This window comes from Triturus cristatus, chromosome 3_2, assembly GCF_964204655.1.
Source record: "Triturus cristatus chromosome 3_2, aTriCri1.1, whole genome shotgun sequence".
Classification (NCBI taxonomy): Eukaryota; Metazoa; Chordata; class Amphibia; order Caudata; family Salamandridae; genus Triturus; species Triturus cristatus.
Window position 1 is genome coordinate 283,221,902 of NC_140584.1, and position 19,907 is coordinate 283,241,808.

Sequence of the window (19,907 nt, forward strand, 5' to 3'; positions counted from 1 at the left end):
CTGGTTTTACCGCATTTTCCCTGTCACAGAAGCAGCTGTGACCCTACTACAGATATGGCAGATAATAGCTGCTATTGTCACTGTTGCACTGGCAGCTGTTGTCTACTCCCTCCTGTTGTAGATGTGATTGCTACTGTGGATGCATTCCAACATCACTGGGAGCACCAGGGGTGTCAAGGAAACTCTGTATTTAATTGCAGAGCCCCCGTTGATATGTAACTATCAAGTCAATACTGAAACTCCCCCTCCCTCTCCCAATAACCCCTTTTTTGGCATCACATGCTGAAGCTGTGTATAGCCAAACTTAAAAGGAATACATGAGCAGAGAGTCTTAAAGGGCAGCTGAACAAACTTCTCATCTGCAGAAAGACACTTACTGGTCTGGCAGAGAGCTACAACACATGAAAAGAATATGTGATTAAAGTAATTTTGGGAGGAACAGTCCTGCTTGTATTAGTCTATTGAGAGGTGTTATACTTGGCAGACAGGCCTGCATTAAACTGATTCAGACTCTGATAAGCTCTATGGATTATAATCACTGCAGAGAATTAACATTTTACCAATAGGGCTCACCCCTGTTACTTCCAGGTACTTGGTGGACATGAACATTCTTACAAATCTTTCAGAGGTTGAACAAATTACAGTTAATATAGAAGAAATTGCCCAGGAACTCAGGTTGACATTTTGTATCCCATGTAGAGCAACATCAAACCCAAATCAGTATTCACTTGTATCCTCCACTGTGCAACACCATGGAACTGTTGTGCAAATCAGCACTTAAGGAATTGGAGGACAGCCATGCCGAGTATAAAAATCAAAGACAGTATCTTTAGATGAACACATCAAGGACTGAATAAAAGGTGTTCCCTAAGCACCAATTAAATCATAATATCAATGAACCTGATATTAATGTTAATGTAACCCTCCCTAAAATTATGACTACATGAAAGAAGCACAAAGACAGCTGAACAATAAGCCCAGGTACAAAACAAAGTACCTTGGGCCCATCCAAAACACACAGGAGCTGATCCCAAACTTGGAAGTACTTCTCATGCAAGAAGAAAACAATACTTACGCACTTAGTCAGTGAATGGGCCCTAAACTATACAAAAGTAGCTAAACATACACAGGAAGTCTAATAACCTGTATATGCTCTAGTTTTGAAAAATATAAACTCTTTTCCAAAAATTAATTAAGGAATTTCCAAGCTACATCTGTGTCACCAAGGACTTTCTACTTAAACTGCAAGACCTACAGTGACAGAGAGATAACACGCTTGCTACCATTGATTCTTTACACTTCTGTCAGCCACACAAAGATGGAGATGGAACTGAGGCAATAAAAAATCACACTATCGAGAGACCAACTTGATGATTCTAGAGATGTTGGAATTTTGCCTACTAACTAACATCTTCTCTTTCAACCAAAGACATCTACATACCAAACAAGGCTATAATGGGAGCGAAATCTGCACCACCATATGCACATCTTTTCATGTAACAGGCCACAGGCTCATGGGTGGTTGTTGTCCGGACTATAATCTATGTGTGGCTTTGAGGTACAGGTACATAGATGGCATTATTTTGATTTGGCAAGGCAACAGAACTCTGCTACAGATCTATGCTAAACTAATGGATAAGAGCCCTTTAACTTTAAATTAACATCCACGATATGCAAGTCTAGATAGAGTTCCTGAATCTTACAATATATATGAGAAGATAACCTCAAGACTTGCACTTAACTCAAGTTACAGATGAACCTAACTGTGACTTAAAAACTGTTAAATTTTCAAGGCACTGGGGACCGTCTGGGAGATTAAATGAGCTATTGCCCAGAGGCGCATGATGCTGATCTGAGCTGCCGGGGGCACCTGAGATCGAACCGTGATCCCACGCTCTGGAGTCAGCAGCTCTGGCCGCTGCACCATACCTCTCCCACATCACATTACTCTGTTACAACATTCCTCTGTTATTAGGGTACAGAAAGGATTTCAAACCATTTTTGTCCTAACGACACCATCTCGTATTGTTAATTTACTATCTTAATATGCCTCTTCTATGTATTATAGCTCTCTCTGCGCTTACTAATGAACTAATTGTTATATAGATTGTTGGTACATCCAGTACTACTATCCAACAACCCACTACATCCTCTCACCCCATATTCCTTCATATGACAGAGATTCATTCTTGCTGCTGTATCTTGAGAGAGTCTACGTGCAGCAGACCTTAACTACCCAACCTAACATGGCATCTGTTACATTAAATAAATTGTTTGGGCAGTGCACCGATGATACTCAAATTATCATCTCCTTCATCTATAGCCTTAGCTAGACTCCACACATTTTGTTTTAATCTTTGGCCTTTTAAATGCACAACAACTGGCTAAAATTAAATGCAGACAAAACTGAATTCCTTCTCTGTAGTCCTCATTTAATTTCCTGGTCCCTCGTTTGTTGGCCTGCAAAACGTGCTCATTACCGTTGGCAGCCACTTCTGATAAAAACTTTGCATTTTGGTGTGATGATGGTCTTTCATTTGTCAAGCAAAGAAGGATGCCTATTATATTTCTTTATCACTTCAAATGAAAGTGGAAGTGCAAAAATTCAAATGTGGTGGAGGATGGCTGCACCCCACCCAACGTTTCACTTCCATCTATAAACTTTCCCAAAGTTACATGACCACATTATTCAGGCTACTCAACTTAACACAAATAGGGAGCCCTGCATGAGGGAGCGATTCGGCCAAATAATTGCTTATTATTACAAACAACAGTATAGATCTCTTTGTTGTGATGGTAAAAATGCTGATAATAAATTAAGGATAAGGATAAATTAAGCTCATGAAGGTTACAACTAATTTAAATATTTATCTCACAATAGATTCATTCACCTTGAGCTGACGAAGTTCAATACATAAAGTTTATCCCAAACATCATTGGCTCTATTCCGTGAAACTGTGATCAAGCATTAACCTTGGAGTCGGGATCCAACAGGAGCGATGTAGGGTTTTGCATTTCTCCTCTTCCTCAGTGAATCACATATTTGCGATATGTAGGCCAACCTTCGACACAGAAATGGGAAATGGGATAAGGGAGAAAACAGAATGTGAATATTATCAAGTTGATCTGCTACTCTCCTGGTCAATTAGTGTCTGGGGGTTGCAGTGGATATCTAAAGGCAAAACAAACATTTAGCACCTAACCAATACAGCACATTAACTATCATTTTCTTTAGAACTAATATATTGAGAATATATCTTGTTTTCAAACCCTCTGTATTGAAGCAGGTCCTGGTAGCTCCTTAACACTGGAACATAAATAGTATTGTATTTTTGATGGACGTTATACCACTTTCAACATAAATTCACTATCTCTATAGTGAGATAGTCTTTGACTAACTGAAATGCAATGAGCATTAATCAGTACTACATAACCCACATTGAATACCAGTCAATTCTTTACAAAACATCACCATCATTATAAGTACTTTATGTACAGCTTGAATATTCAAAAGTCTTAATATAACATGTAAAATCCCTGCTGTTGCTTCAGGTCTAAGATCCAGTAATGTTCAACGAACCATATAGTTCTCTACTGCTCCAAGAGAGTTCAGCTTTAATACTTTTGTTTCCTAAATATGACAAAATATGCTTCAAATACTTCTCTGACTTAATAGGCCATGCTCCCATGCATGCTTCAAGGAAAAGTAAACCATCTGTAAGGTGTCCGCAGGAACAGGAATCAAGTCCAGGCTGCAGTGTATTGTAATTGCGTTTATATAGCGCTTACTACCCCTGATGAGGCGTCAAAGCGATTTTTCGACGAGTAGCAGGCTATTCCGGAACCCAAAAAGGATGAGTGGTGAATTAATAAAGGGAAATATGAAATTAATTTGAGCCGTGGACATGTAGTCTGTTATTTGGATTGAATGGATAGTGGAGGGATAAAAGAGGGAAGGGGTTGCATTTACATAGCACTTGCTACCCCCTAAAGCGCTTTTCGGCGGGTAGCAATCTACTCTGGAACCCAAAAAGAATTAGTGGTGAATTAGTATAGGGAAATATGAAATTAATTTGAGCAGCGGACGTGTTAATCTGTTCTATACCCCTATCCATGATGAACAATACTCAGTAAAGCACTTATGAACCGACTCAAGAGGCTAATCAGAAGTTTGGTGCACCAACATCAAGAAAGAGCAACATCTTACATTCCGGAGGTGATTATATCACCTAATGTAAACCTGTAGAAGCTGCACTTGACATGAAAAACGAATTCAACACCATCAGCTGGGAATATAGAATAGCATTATTATAGTACATGAATTTTGGCCCAAACTGTATTGGATGGATTGAGCTCCTCTACATTTCACCTACGAAAACGGTTCAGGATGGGACTTATCAGAGAGCTGGGTGCTAAGAAAAGTTCCATCCCAGATTCTTCCCTTTCCTCCCTCTTATTCACATTAGTAAAGGAACCACTAACGAGTAAACTTAGACAGAACTTTTCAGACTGGGGCATACATGTGAAGATTAGCATGCATGACCTTTTGTGTATGAAGATGAACATTGATCTATTTATATGAAAAGAAGCCCTAACTGTCCTACCTCCTAAAAGAGCTAGCTAACTTTGGTAATCCGACTAGTCTCCAAACAAACTAACTGATGCTAGTCCATTTTGTTCACTTTCAGGGGCAATGGTGGGAAGAGAAATGCAAGCACTACCGGATCTGAGAATGAGATGCGAGGTTCACAAAAAACAACGCTTGGGCTTACAGCCTCCTCACAAAAGAATGTATGTGATTTATTATAATGTGATTAGAGAGTAATAGTATTGAAAAAAATGTAATCCCATCTTGCATCAGGCTCTGCCTGTAGGTTATGGGAATGGTTGCTCTGGCGAACATGCTTCCCAGTTGTCTCCAAGTGCTTCAAGATTTAACGTGTCTCTCACAAACCTGGTGAGTTTCTTTTAAATAGTCCTCAAACACATCGATCGCGAACTTTGGAGACACCGGCGCTGAGGCTTTCCGTACACAGACTACTACTCTTGATCTCAAGCACACTTATTCCTTGATTAAGGACCCATCCACAGGAGGCGATTCACCCCTTGTTGATTTCTGACAGTCTGGATATATTTAAGACTACTTCATGAGAGGTTTTCCTATTTCGCATTATCTACGCGACAGTACAGATCGGACCTACTGTCTGTCATCACAGACGTTCTAACTGACACTTATTCTGCCCTGAAGAAGCCCATGCTTGGGCGAAATGCGTTGGCTGTACTCAACCTCACCATCGTCATGAATAAAGCACAAATCTAGAAAATACAAGCAACGACGTGGACTCTCTTTATTCTATCATTGTTGTATATACTCTATGTTACACGTCATAGCATATTGCCTCCCATACCCCTGTTCCATATTCTTTATTCCATGGTCCTATAGTAGCTGGCCATTTGAGGTGGGCAATATCTTAATACGTCACTGTGACTTGTCTAGTAGGTGCAGTTGTCTATAACGCGGCTGCTATTTCTCTTATAATAGTCCTCAAACTTTTACCTGTTCACCAATTCTTCATAGCACTTTGTTGACAAACCAATGTTAAATTAATATTTACAGTTTTTCCATTTATCTTCCTGCTAAGAATTTCTAAAGGCTTCATTGGAAGGGTATTCCTAGATTTTTTTGCCCTGAACTGCACCTTCAAGTAAGCACATTTTCCAATTAAAAACTGTTACTTTTCAACCCTTGCTAAAAAATACTAGGGGAATTTAAAACTTTCCCAAAAATATTCCAGGACTTGAGTTAGAATAGTAAATTAACCTCCTGGAATATCTGGGGGGCAGTTGCTCTTTCCCCAAAAGGACTGGAGTTAGAATGGTAAATGTAACTTTCTAGTGTCCGCCATACCCACTGCTGCCCTGAGGACGCAGTTCATGGCAAGAAACATGAACGAGCCATTGTACGCCTGACTACTTATTGCCTTTAACTTGAAAACCTATTCAGTTTGATTAATAGAAATGGAGTTTAGTAGCCTCCTAAATATATGAATTTTCCTAGAAACAATGGCTTTGTGCTTAGTCTTCAAATTTTGTATTTTTAATTTGAGTTTGAACCAAACTGCATCTGCTGTCTTCCAGAAATCAGCACCCACAGAGAAGAGCCTTCCTCATAGAAGTCTTACACACATTCCAATTCATCTAATCTAAGAAAGGGAAGTTATTTGAAAAAGACGCTTCCACTTTCCACCCTGCCCAAAATCTCACCAGTCCAGGAATATGAACTTTTAGCATGAGAATAGAAAGAAAAGTGTTTTTCCTTTTATCCAACTGTGTTCAGGTCAAATTTAGCGACGTGAGACCGTCCATAACCACTGGCAATACAGTATTCTTTAATAAAGTGAGACGGCAAGGATATGTCTAGCTCAAGGTTACTTACCAAACTGAGATCTTCACAGATTACAGGCTCCCCTTTTGAAAGAGTCTATATGCTGACAAAGATCTGTAAACATAGGCACTTATCCACTGCTGGTAGAATATGTTAAAGCCACCATGAACATCCGGTCACAGAATTCTCACTTGAGAAAAAGGATCTTTCAAAATCTACAATCGAGTCTTGATGCCTGGGAAAGAGAATAGCAACACCAATCTTCTCTTCCTAACAGATGAGAAATGGAAACTGAAGATCAACGCTTCTGGTTAAGAAATGTGCCTCTTCAACAAATAATCTCACTTCTATCTCCCCTACCATGCAAGAAGTGTTGAAAATCCTACAGGTCGCTGTGTAAACTATATAGCTAGAATATGTTAATCGCTGGACATTGAAAAGGTCACAAATCTGCATTTCTATATATGAAGTAGCAGATAACCAATGGCATGTTCAGTATAGATTTCTCTATCATCTACTAGTATGTTTACATCTTGCATCAAGATACATTGTAAACTGGAACAAATGTTGCATCACATCCTAAAGAAGTTGACATTCATAATTGAGGGGCTGGGCAGCTGTAGGTTGAGTCAAGTGTCATGTTCGCCATTGTAGGCTACCTCGAAGGACACATACAGTATATTGATTCATCTTATTTTCTAGATGCTCTGACAAGACACATGCAGGGCATATGTGAGTATATGTGATACTTTAGAAAGTGCAAATTATAATTATTTATCGGTTGTTTAGATCATTTATTGATTTATTTAAAGCAAGAAGAAGGGAACTCCCTATGTCTTAACCTAAGCCGAAGCCCCTACATCCTATCTTTCAAGAAAGGCCGCAAGACTTAACTCTTGAAATATTACCTCTGCAATGATTAAATACATTTCTTGGCCCATATATACCACCTTCAATACAGTGCTCAAGTGTTCTCTTACTGTCATATCTGAAGTGAGTACATGACTTCTACTCAGTTGTTTAATGTTGTTCGATCCCACCATCCTCTCTCAGCCCAGCATCTCTCGCCTCCACGTTTCTTGTGTTACTCACTCATGTACACCGGTTTGTTCTCTGTGAAGCACCTTAATACTGGCCTGGTGACAAGGCGCAATATAAAAACTTTAAATAAATAAAATACAATACTGAAAATATCACTTTGAAAAAGAGAAGAACAGTCTTTATTGCTGACACAAAGTTTGATGTAGGCCATTTGGAACAAAGAAATACAATGCATCCAATGCACATTCAAAACGTTTGCATGTAACAAGGAAGGCAGGAGAAGGCATAATGATAGCAGGAATAAAGTGAGGAAGCGAAAGCCTTCCCATTCCACTGTCCAACCTAAAGTGCCCCCTTTTCCAAAATCACCATTTGTGAAAACAGTTGCAAAAGCATTTTGAAGTGATTTTAGAGAACACAAAATCTATACCCCTTATGCTGACAAACATCAGTATTTGCCTCTCACCTTTGTGAGGCTTCAGAAGCCATGGCTTGAAACCATATGCAAACCCATTGCTTTGGTAGGTAAACTCCTCTTTGCCTCAGATGAAGTCACCAATCTGTGCACTCGAACAGACTACCCAATGCCATCGTTTGCTATTTCGTAAAAATGTGAACCTTCCATTAAACCATGGGAATTGTCGTTTGTATTCGGAAACTGACACATAGTGCTTCCTCTAGGTATGTAAAGCGTTTTGCCAGGCATCAGTGACATGTGATCTCCTTCAGTCCTTGTTTCCATTTTAGGTCTCGCCTGAGCCAGCGCTTTAGCGCTGTTCTGGCGAGAGCTTTAGTAAATGGGGGATTTGGAAGTGCAAACTAGTGCTTTTCAGGCCTCCAAATACAGTGCATGTGCGCCGGGCGCGCGCACCATTTGGCAGCCTGTCTGATCACTTTCGCGGCCGCTTTGATGTTCTCAGTGAGCCGCGCGGCCACTGAGAACATCAAAGCGGCCGCGAAAGTGATCACCATTTGCCACCCCCTCCCTTATCCCACTTCCTGCTTGTTATATTTACCATTCGTCATCACGATGCCGTCATCATTCGTCTCACAAAATGTTGAAGTGTTTAGAGGCAATTGGTTTTGTCCTTTCGGGTGTACAAGAAAAAGTATTAACTCGTATTGACCCAATACGAAGCTCTTGACTCCTCCCCTAAAGCTCCCCTAAATGTGCCATAATGACATTTGCATTCCACTGGGAATGGTTAAGGGTTTTATGTGTGCTGGATGTATACTTTCCCATATATTACTTTGAAGTAAAGCCCACATGAGAGAAACATCCTGTCACACAGTGACATTGAGGGAACGAATCTCATGTTAGGCAGCGCCTTTACAGCGGTGGCGAACCCCTGGACCGAAGGAGACGGAGCCTAAACTGCTGCTTCCTTCGCATCGCCATCCTTGCATACAGATGTGAGTGCTATACATTTGAGCATCAAAGCTTATAAAATGTGGTTTATTCCTCGTATTTAGCTTACTCTAGTGTTTAGGATGTTCTCCCGCTGACGTTCACTTGACACCTCACTTGACCCGCATACACCTCTTCTTGGCCTAGAAACCTGTCTTGTCATTGCCCTGAAGTCGGCCGTCTGTGACCTCGTCCGTGCCCCGGTGGCAGGTCATGTGTCACAGCAGGGAGCGTGTGCGCGTAACTAGCTCAGTCACTTGCTGTAAGAGATACTCCCTCTGCCAGTACAGGGCAGCGAGCCCCGGGCGGACAACTCCCAGCGTGACACAGCGGGCGTCGGGCCCTGCGCACGCTTTCATGCTGTTTAACCAGTCCCCCCGTCTCCCAGGAGTACTTACTGGCTTTTCAGTTTGCACAAGAGTGTTTGGCGGGCCTTGTTCTCAGATGTATACTCTGTTTCACGCTTTCTGAGGCGCACAGCATGCTGCTTGTTCTGCAAGAGCCGAGCGCGCCTTCTGGTCTCAGGGCTTGGCAGCAAAGCAAGCAAGCATTGGCATAGCCAATAGGTCTCGCCTTTGGGATCTTATAAGTGTTTAGCCATGCAATTAGTTGATGTTGTTGCACCAAGGATATTGTGCTGCATAGTAAATACTTATAAAGTCCCAAAAGCGAGACCTTTTGGCTATGCCAATGCTTGTTAATGCTCTTGTCGCAAGCAAGTTTGGAATGTGACACTCGTGCATTTGCCAAGTGCTGCAAGGGGAGCCACAGATCATGACGAAAACAATTCCAAAATAGTTACTATTGTATGCAACACTTCACCAGGCTATTTGCAGATTAACTGATGAATAAAAAAACAATTATAATTAGGGCTCCCTGTTTTATGGTATGTTTTTTGTTGTTGTTGACATTTCCGCTCATTTTTCCCATATTTATTCATTTTTAGTTTGTGTTTTCTGTATAAATGAAGCTGCAGTGGGTATTTTTCCACATTTATTTAACCGATAAATGTATGTTTGCATTGAATATCCAAAAGGTTTCAGCAGTATACAGTGCAATAGCATTATCTGAAAACACGGCATAATAAAATAGAATATATAACTGTAACTCTGCATTTCATTCATCTTAATTAGGAAATATATTGCCCTTTTTAATCTCCCATACCTCTCGATCTCAACACCTACTGACCTGGCACTCATGACTGACAGTAGAAAAAAATTATCCAAAGAAGGCCTATTTTCCATATTTTTCTGTATTTAAAAATAAATGCAGACTGGAAAATAAATAGTTTTCTGTCTGCATTGATCTATAAAAATCAGTAAAAACGGAAAACTGGGAGCCCTAATTATAATGTACAAATATATGCAGGCTATAGTACACGTTATAAGTAGCCTACTTAGGACCTGATTACACGTTTCGGCAGTCCTGGAGCAGGAGGCACTCCTCTGCCCCACTCCAGGACCGTCCAAACTGTCAGATTACAAGTAGTTATGTGGTTTGGCCGGCAGGTAGCATGGCGGTCCCATAGCGGTGCTTTTTAAAGGCTCATGGTGAGCCTTAAACAGCACCGCCATGGAACCACCAAAGCACGTTCCTGCACGGGAAGGAATAAACCATCTTGTGCATTCTTCCACGTGTAGAAATGGGGGGTACAGAACTACAGGGGGGCAGGCCTTCTTTCTTTCCTCAACACCAGCAGTTACATGGAGGAAGAACCTCCATGACATCCCTGGCGTGAGGAAAGTCTTAATATGCTTGGCGGTGCCTCAGGGCACCACAAGCATATTGCGGCCCTCAGACCACCACAGGACTGTCGGGGAACGCGGTTCCCCGGCGGTTGCGGCAGTGCAATGGCGGGCCAACCGACAAAGCCTTAATGGGCTGGCTAGACCGCCACGCCCACGTGAGGCCCTTAGTTATTCCAGAGGAAATTATGCAAGCCTTCATCTTAGTTGAGCTCATGTGGCAGTGAGATTGTGCACCATATTATTGTTGACAATTGTTTTTTTGTGTTTTTTTTTGATAATTAACTTTATTTCATTTTGAGCACAACAATAAATCGGTAGCAAATCAAACACATCATCAGGATAAAGTACGATCACAGTGAGCTGACAGAGACTCCCCCAACACAGATCAAGTAAGTTAGACCTTTGTTTACCAAGATGTAGTCCACCGACAAACCCAGACCCCCTAAAGTGGGCAGTAGGTTGAACCACTTGCCCCAAATTCTGCCAAAGAGTTCGGGACAGCCCCGGGCCTCGAAGAGGGGATCCTCCTGGGCTCCACACCAGTCCACCCCATGCCGCCATTGCCTCAAAGTAGGCGGCTTGGCCTGGGACCATAGAGCTGCTATGTCGCGCTTCGCCACTGCTACCGCCGTGCCCAAGAGACGCTTGTCCGCTCGGTACCCATCAAGACCATCAAACACCCCCAGGAGCAGGCGCAGTGGTTCATGGGGAACCTCCCAACCCAGGGCTCGCGTAAGCTCAGTTTCCACCCCCCTCCAAAACGGCTCCAGAACGGGACACTGCCAGACCACGTGATAAAAATCTGCTGGGGCATAGCTGCAACGCGCACAGGCCGGGGAAGAACGCAGGTGAGCGCTGTACAGGCGTGTAGGGGTAAGGTATGCCACATGGAGATAACAAAGCTGGACAAGACGCAGTTTAGGGGAGGTTGTCCGGGTCCTGGGGCCCATAAGAGCATCCCTCCAGTCCGCCTCTTCCAGGGGACCCAGCCATCCCTCCCATCGCGCCCGGAGTCAGTTGAGGGACGCAGGACCATTATTCACCAGGGAACGGTAAATACGCGAGACCCCGCCTCTACCAAGGTTCCTCATCAACACCTGGGCCTCCAGGGGGCTAAATTCCGGAAAAGTAGTGGGAGAGGGAATGTGTGCATGGAGGGCATGCCTGAGTTGTAGATATTTGTAGAATTGAGAGGGAAGGAGGGAATGTCGTTTTTGTAATTCTGCAAAGGATCTGATGTGGTCCCCCACCCAGACGTCGCCTAATACCGAGATCCCTACAAGATCCCAACGGTGGAAGCCCTGGAGAGATGAACCCCCCCCCCCCCCCCCCCCTCCAACCATGCCCCGCTCCACAAGCTCGTCCGCCTGGTAAGCTTCCGGTCCCACCGCACATAACGCAGGGCTGTGCGCCAGGCCATGAACACTGATCTAGTGACGGGGGGGAGATCCTGTGGCACTGGGTTCCTGTAGAGGTATGCCAGAATCTGCGCAAAGTCCATCCTCTGGAGTTCCACTCGATAGACCGGGTCGGACCAGCCGCCCGTGAACCAGTCGTGGACCACAATTAGCCGTGTGGCTAGGTAGTAGAGGTGGAGATTAGTGATCCCCATACCCCCATCGTAGGAAGGAATACGACAATGTGCTAGGGTCATTCGCGGCCTCCCACCTCCCCATAGAAACCGAGTGAAGGCACTATCCAGTTCCCGGAACCAGCTACCCGGGAGTTGGGTGGTGGTATTTTGGAGGATATATAGGAAACTGGGGAGGACCATCATTTTAAAGAGGGCACTCCGGCCCAGAGGGTTAAGAGGGAGGGATTGCCATTTCTTAAGATCCGCCTTGGCTCTGGCGACAAGGGGTGTGATGTTCAGGGCCCACTCAAGCTCTGGGAAGATCCATACACCCAGATATTTGAACGATTGCCTGCGTAGGGGGATATCCGATTGCCAGTCGAAGCACGCCCGGGAGGGGTGCAGGGGGACCAGCGTGGACTTAGCTGCGTTGAGCCTGAGGCCGGAGACCCGTTCAAAGGTCGAAAGGGCAGCCAGGCAGCGCAGGCCCGAGGTCTCCGGGTCCGCCAAAAACAGAAGTATGTCATCGGCGTACAGGGCTATCTTATCGGGTCAGCTCGGATCCCAGGCCCACCCTCGAATGAGGGAGTCTTGACGGATAAGGGAGGCAAGGGGCTCCATCGCCAGAGCAAATCGGAGTGGCGAGAGCGGACAGCCCTGACGAGTTCCCCTCCGGATGGGGAACGCCTCAGACAACACCCCATTTATGAGGACCCGAGCTCGGGGATGTGAGTAGAGGACTCGTATCTTGCGCTGGAACAAGGGGCTAAAATCCATCGTCACCAGCACGTCCTCTAGATAGCGCCAGTCCACCGTATCAAATGCTTTTTTGAAATCTAGAAAAAGCAACGCCAGATATGGGGTGAGGTGGTGGCGGTGCGCAAGGGCGAAGCGAAGGCGGCGCATACAGTGTCGGGTGCCCCGGGCAGGCATAAAACCACACTGGTCCGGGTCCACCAGGTTGTGCAGATGGGGACGGAGCCGTTGGGCCAATACCGTGGCGAAAAGTTTAACATCCGTATTGATGAGGGAGATAGGGCGGTAAGCCGCACAGTCAAGGGAGGGTGGGTGTGTCTTTGGGATGACCACAATAGTGGCCGCATCCGCCTCCATCGGGAAAGATCCCACCTCCACCACATGGTTAAAGAGGGCCACTAAATGGGGAACCAGTGTGTCGCGATAGGTTGCATAATATTCTTGCGGTTAGCCGTCGGGCCCGGGCGTCTTGCTGGAACGCAACAGCGAAATAGCCCTGTGTATCTTCTCCGGGGTGAAGAGGAAGTCAAGAGCCTCTGAGGCTGTCTGGGATAGGCATGGCAGGTGTGTGTCGGTCCTGGCCAGCAGGTCCGCCAGAGAGGTCTGAAGAGGCTGGGCCGCGTACAGGGTCGCGTGGTATCCAGCGAAGGTTTGGGCAATGGCATGGGCGGTGACATGATGGGCCCCATCCCCGTCCCGGATCTCCGAAATAATACGATCGGCCTTGGGATAGGACACTAAGTTGTGCAGCAGTTTGCCATTTTTATCGCCCCAACCATAGACGCGCGCCACCAAGGAGCGCCAAAGCATTTTAGCGGCCTCCATCGAGATCTGGCTAATCTCGTCGCGGAGCAGCCTGAGTTGCCGAGCGGAGGCCTCGCTGTCGTTGGTACCTTGGGCTCCCTCTAGCTGTGCCGCCTGGGCCTCCAGCTGCACGGGCCACGCAGACCGCTCCACACGTTTCACGTGGACCAGGCCTCTGGCCACCCCGCGCAGTAGACAATTGTTTTTAAATTTACACAAATTCAATAATGAGTTTAACATTATCTTTCCTAAAGGTGTGCTTCTACCTCATATCGTTCATCATACCTCCTGATAATACCAATGTGGTTAGTGAGCTGATATCTTGATTGGTGTTCAATGCCACCCACATACTGAAGTCCACAAAGATACTGTAACACGTAAACAGCATATAAGCTGCATGCAGACTTTTACAATTAATGAAAGAGCTGCTGGCAAATTCTTGGCTATTTTCATCTCTTATTGACTTGCATCAGTGTACAACAAAATGACCTATGCTACAAACTCCATAACATTAAAATCCAATGTCATGTAGCAATGTTCTTTTACATTTTTAGGTGTAACCATACCATTTTTGCTACGATTATTAATATCCTATGCCTTAAATATGACATACTGGCTTGTGTTGGATCCGGATATAATGCATGTCGAAAATTATTTAAAGTTTTACAATGTTCATGTAGTCAATATTAGGTCAGAAAACATTTTCTCATATTTTATTTGGTCCCTATTGGAAGCATCTTTACACATATATCATTTTAAAGAACCTCCTGATTTCTAAAATTAGTTTTGCCCTTAGTTACTGGAACTTATTGAATAACCACTGCTTTTTCATCTTATAACATTTCATCAGCTACATGAATGTGCACTTTATTGGAACTGAAGTTTCTGTTAATGCCTTACAGTCAGAACCAAACTGAGCACATAGTATACCTATATAAATGTTGACTTTCAGGGTAGTGAGGACGGCCCAGGGTTCACTCTGGTAGGTTTTGTGGGTAGAAACTCCGAACTACACAAAGCACAGAATAATACTTAATAAATCAACGCATGGCCAATTTGTTTATTTTATAAAAAAATGAAAGGCACTTTAGATTACATACAACTAATTATTGGCCATACAATTACACATTTACACAATGAAAACCAGACCTCTCTAGCCATACCCCCTTCCCCAAACAACCATCTATGTAAGAAAGTATGTTAGTGTTAAATAATGTAAGTTCCCCTTCTATAGGGCTTGTCACAGAGTTCATTCACTATGTAAAGCCCCTTCTTTTTGCATTTGTCAGAGTTCACAATGTAAAACCACTTCTTCTGCATTTGCCAGAGAGTTCAGAATGTAAAATCTGTTCCCATTGTATTTGTCAGACATTTCACAGTGTAACACCCCTTCCTGTTGCATCTGTCACAGGGTACACAAGATGAGCCTCTTCCTACTATATTTGCCACAGGGTCTGCTTTAACAAAATCACATAGGCAAAAGAGGAGGCAGAATAGCTATCCTATTTTAGGAAACAAAAAATTTCACTCTGGCTAAGATTTTTTTCTTACAATACTGTGAGGCCCTCCTTGTCAGAAGTAACTCTACCGCAACCTTCTCCTGTAACTGTCTCTTTAATACAGCCCACCACATAGCAATGGTACATTTTCTTTCTATTTGTTTTTTAAAAACCTTTTTATTGGCATTTATGTAACAGTACATACAACAACACATCTGTATGGTACATTTTCTTTCTAGACATAGTTTCAAACCTTCTTTCTCTGTATTCAAAACCTATGCATCTTTGGTGACCCGAACATATGGTTCGAGAAACCTAATACGCCCCACTTCAGAATTTTCCTCACTGGCCTAGACGCTCTCAGCCAACATCAGCTCATCCAAAAACCCACACACATTGCAGGACGCATCTTAGGTGTCATTTTCGCCAACCCAGACCTCTTTACGTTCCAAAAGGTTACTCCAGTTATGTGGTCATACCACTACCTGGTGGCCATCCAGCACAATACAGCACAACTCACCCCAGTTAAACTACCCTTACCTGCTACAGCATATCGACCTTGGAACACACTGAATTGTGAATACCTAGAAGCCCAGTTACTGCCAACACGGATCTGGACACAGTAAACTAAACGCAAAAACTCTTTAGGTGGCTCCATGTAACACATCTAATCATGACAATAGAAAACAAACCCCTTTAATGAATGCAGATTAAAAAAAGATGAAGTCACAAATTTCTAAGCTTCAACACACCTGATTCAAAGCAAACAAACTTCTAGACAAAATATGCCAACACAGACACTGTTGACCCTTTGAACATAAATCTTCAAAAACATGTGTTTTAAGCAGTTGAGTTACCACCCCAGTCAGAACACTGAGTTTTTCCAGAAGGCTTGCATTTTTTTTGTTTTTTTAAGTCATACCGGTTATTAAAGAAAACCAACATGGACCCCCAAGATCCCAACAACTACAGACCTATAGCAAACAGACCATCCCTCTGCAAATTTATAGTAGGAGCAAGCTTTGCCGAGAGGGTATAGTTAATTTAAGATACTTGCTAATTTCCAAACAGGATTCCGTCCAGGAATAGGCACTGAATCTGCCCAAATCATCATACAGGATGAACTGTAGGAGCACAGTAGATATAATGGGGCTGCTGCCCTTCTTCTCGTGGACCTTTCCACTGCCTTCGACACAGTCAATCATGACACACTAATACAAAGACTCTGCAAAGCCGGTATAGTGGGTACCACTGTCAATTAGAACACAAACAGAGAAAATGTCATCCATATTCCTCCTTTGTCATTCAAACCCTATAGAATCAAAGCCAAAGTCCCTCAAGGCTATATCATCTCAAAGTGCTTTTCAAGTGCTACATGAAATTATTTCTGGGAATGATGAATAATTTACAGTTCACTTGCTATAAATATGCAGATGACAGGCTGATACTTCTTAAATTGAAAAACTCCAAGGGCATTGGATACTTCCAACTCTTAAGTTTCTTCCAGGCGGTTGATCAATGGATGACATGGAGCCACCTTAAATTATTTGAATCCAAAACTTAAATACTCCCCTGTGTCATATCGTTGCCACTAATCAGTAGGAACGGCATGTTTGACAAGATAAACTAGCCCATGCAGTGTTTGGGAAATTGTAATTCTTTTAATTTCAGTCCTTTTATGAATCCAATAATATTTGAAGAAGGTGAAATCGTGACAGTGTATATACAGCATAAAGTGCAAAGAGTGGAGCAATGAGTGAAAAGGGTGAAGTGAGAAATTATACAATAAAATACCCCATTGTACTATTTATTAGTATTGTATGCCGATGTCTTACTTACTGATTTTGTCTTACAGTAATCAGTAACAGTTTTGGCAACTGTAATTAATCAAGATCACTAAACGACTCCATTGGAAACTTGCATGCTGTCTGTCTTATTCGTGCCCCTGCCACGGAAACTAGAATGCAGACAGCAGTAATTAAAGCAAGCATTCTCATTGGCCGAAGTAATCACCCTGCTGCATATACAGCATGTTAATTGGCATCTCATATCATCCGTTACGTCTATGTATCCCATCCTACTTTCGGACTCACATATATTCAGACAAGGAACTCCACAAGATAGGTGCCGAACAACGGACTATGCAGTATAAGGAATGTGACTGCAATACATTTTTTGGTGTTGTCATGATTGCAGATGGAGCTGCTGAGAATGGAGCCCAGTACCGAAAGTGACTGTCAAGTGTGGGAAACTAAGCAGGAGGATGAAGAAGAGCAACAGCGTTCACAGAGAACTGAAAATTATTTAACTATAAAGGAAGAATCGCCGTCTCATCAAAATCTGCACCAATACCCACGAGGATCCACCAATTGTACGCGGTGAGTTATCGGATATGTGTCTGGGACTATGATGATCCGGCTTTATTTAAATTTACTTGCATGTTGATGCTAATATAAGGTGTTATGTGTATTGATTGGTTTGCTATCTTGTGTGAAAACAATATTAAATATTGGAAACAATATATATTAAATGTTCCTTTGAGTATCGGAATGTTATATTCCTACTTACTGTGATGTGCATGATTTTCTGGATTGTATGCCAGAAAATCATTAGCAAAAATATTGTCTGGCACAAATATGTCTTTAATATCATTGACAATAATGGTATCCAATTATGTGTGGATTTTTTACTATCAACTCCATCAGATGATATTTTTGTAAACCATATTTGTGACACAATGCTCATGATAGGCGATATTTTGGTTTTGATTTTCCTGTAAGGTACCAATTTTTCTGTTGTCCAACTGCTTGACTCCTTTCATCCTCAGTAGATAGGATCGCTCACTTGGCTATGCTTTTTTGTTTGCAACATTGAAAGCTACCTGTTGGAGTACTTTGCTGTATGACATGCAGTGATTCCATAGATTTTGCCAGTATTTGTAAGACCTTGAGTGCCAAGCTGTTTTAGTCTTGATTGAAATATTGACCCAGATATTTGTTACTTTTGGATTTGGGAGTATAATAATTTTTCGATAAGTCAAAAGCGAATTTTCTTTACTATGTGAATATTGATGTACAGGTACAAAATGGAAGCCGTATCCATGTTTTCGTTGTAGCTCAAAATTCAGAAATGAAAGATTGGGCAACAAAATTACTAAAGCACCTTTTTGTAGTGCATTACTCCTGAAGCTTCTGATTAGGATATATCATCAAGTCATCTAGGGTGGAAACTTGGCCAGCCTGCTATGGATCTTATACTGCCTGCATTCTTCTAGTGGGCATATTCGTCTGATTATAGAGAGTAAAATTCCTGTACACCGCTCAAGTGGTGGGTTGCATCTGACCCCTCTGTGAAAGCACTTCTAGGGTTCCTGCATACCCAGCTTTGTATTTGAAGATTTGAAGACTTGTTTCATCATGTTGTAGTGGGGGAGCACACTTTCCAAGGTGCTTTTCAACTTACTCGACCTTAAAAATCCCACATAAATGGCCTTTTTGGAGTCAGTACTGGACAAATAAATCATAGCGCGATATTCTCAAAACCTAGCATGTTATTTTCTGAGAGGAAAGGTTATATCAATACCTCGTCAAGCTGTTCCGAAACAGTAAGATATGCACCTTCTCAAGGTTTTAGTAGTTGAAAGTTTCAGTATCAAACACACTAACTGCAATCAACTCTTGCACTTTCTTTTGCTAGGGTAATTTCGGATACAGATGAAAGCAATTGTAGTTCCGTGGAGAGTACATCACAGAAGAGACAGTTGCCTTCTCTTCCCAAAAAATGTGGAGCAAGATATTACAAGACTAAATTTGACATGGCATGGATCAAAACTGGTCCATTTAAAGGTAACTCTTGATTCAATGAGCAATGCTTTGCTTTCTGGTAAAACAATAAATTGTGGTTGTCCATCTTTAAAGGGATTATTTATGTGATCAACAGAAAAAGAGCTTCAAGAAGCACTTCTAAGAGTGTCAGACCTGATTAATTTGAGTACAGATTTTGATCTATCAGAGGTTGTTTGCTTCTGCTGAAAAAAGTGGTTGTATTGCACTTTTTGCCTTGTGGGAAAGCATATGCTCAACATAGCTGGGCCAAGATTGTTATGGTTACAAGTCAATAGTCAAGGCTACGTGCCTGACCTGTTCATTATAAAAATATTTTGCAAATGCAGTAGGACAGACGTATTTATTGTGAAAAGCATGTGTTAAAGCTAATAGGCCTATAAATGTGTTAGATATTGTAGACAGTTATTTATTTATTTTTACATGAAATCTCATAAATGATCATGGTAGGGAAGGGGTTTGGTTTTAGTTGTGTTCAGTGACAAACCCAAAGGGTAGCAGAATTACACTTTGGGAATTCTTGCTGTACAGTTTTAGAATAGTTTGTGTATTGTTTTTGAAGCTAGAAAGGACACCCAACATGTGTGTTCCAGAAGTGATTTATTTCTCTGACCTACTCAAACTATCCAACCTTCCCACCCCCACACACAGAATTTCAGAAATCTAGATCTCCCACCCATCAAATTTCCACAATTTAAGGATCAAGGATTTTTGGAACTGTAAAAACAGCACAACTACATTGGTTATGATGAAAAAGCCATTGATCAAGGCTATAAGCCTGGTCTGTTTGTTTATGGGAATTTATGACAAAGGCAGTGGACTTGACTTATTTATTGTGAAAAACTCCTGTA

At 42.6% G+C, this 19,907-nt stretch overlaps 1 protein-coding gene across 2 annotated transcripts in view; it reads left to right on the forward strand.

Annotated features, from left to right (window-relative positions):
* Positions 1-19,907, forward strand: part of LOC146857152 (uncharacterized) — a 63,001-nt gene that overhangs the window by 25,997 nt on the left and 17,097 nt on the right. Inside the window, exons 2-4 of one of the 2 annotated variants that reach the window (XM_085647631.1) lie at positions 4,689-4,791; positions 17,411-17,592; positions 18,911-19,059. In XM_085647631.1, the coding sequence (XP_085503757.1) occupies positions 4,738-4,791; positions 17,411-17,592; positions 18,911-19,059 (385 nt within the window). In that variant the 5' untranslated portion in view covers positions 4,689-4,737. The remainder of the gene's footprint in view (positions 1-4,688; positions 4,792-17,410; positions 17,593-18,910; positions 19,060-19,907) is intronic. The other variant, XM_085647632.1, reaches the window with a different exon arrangement.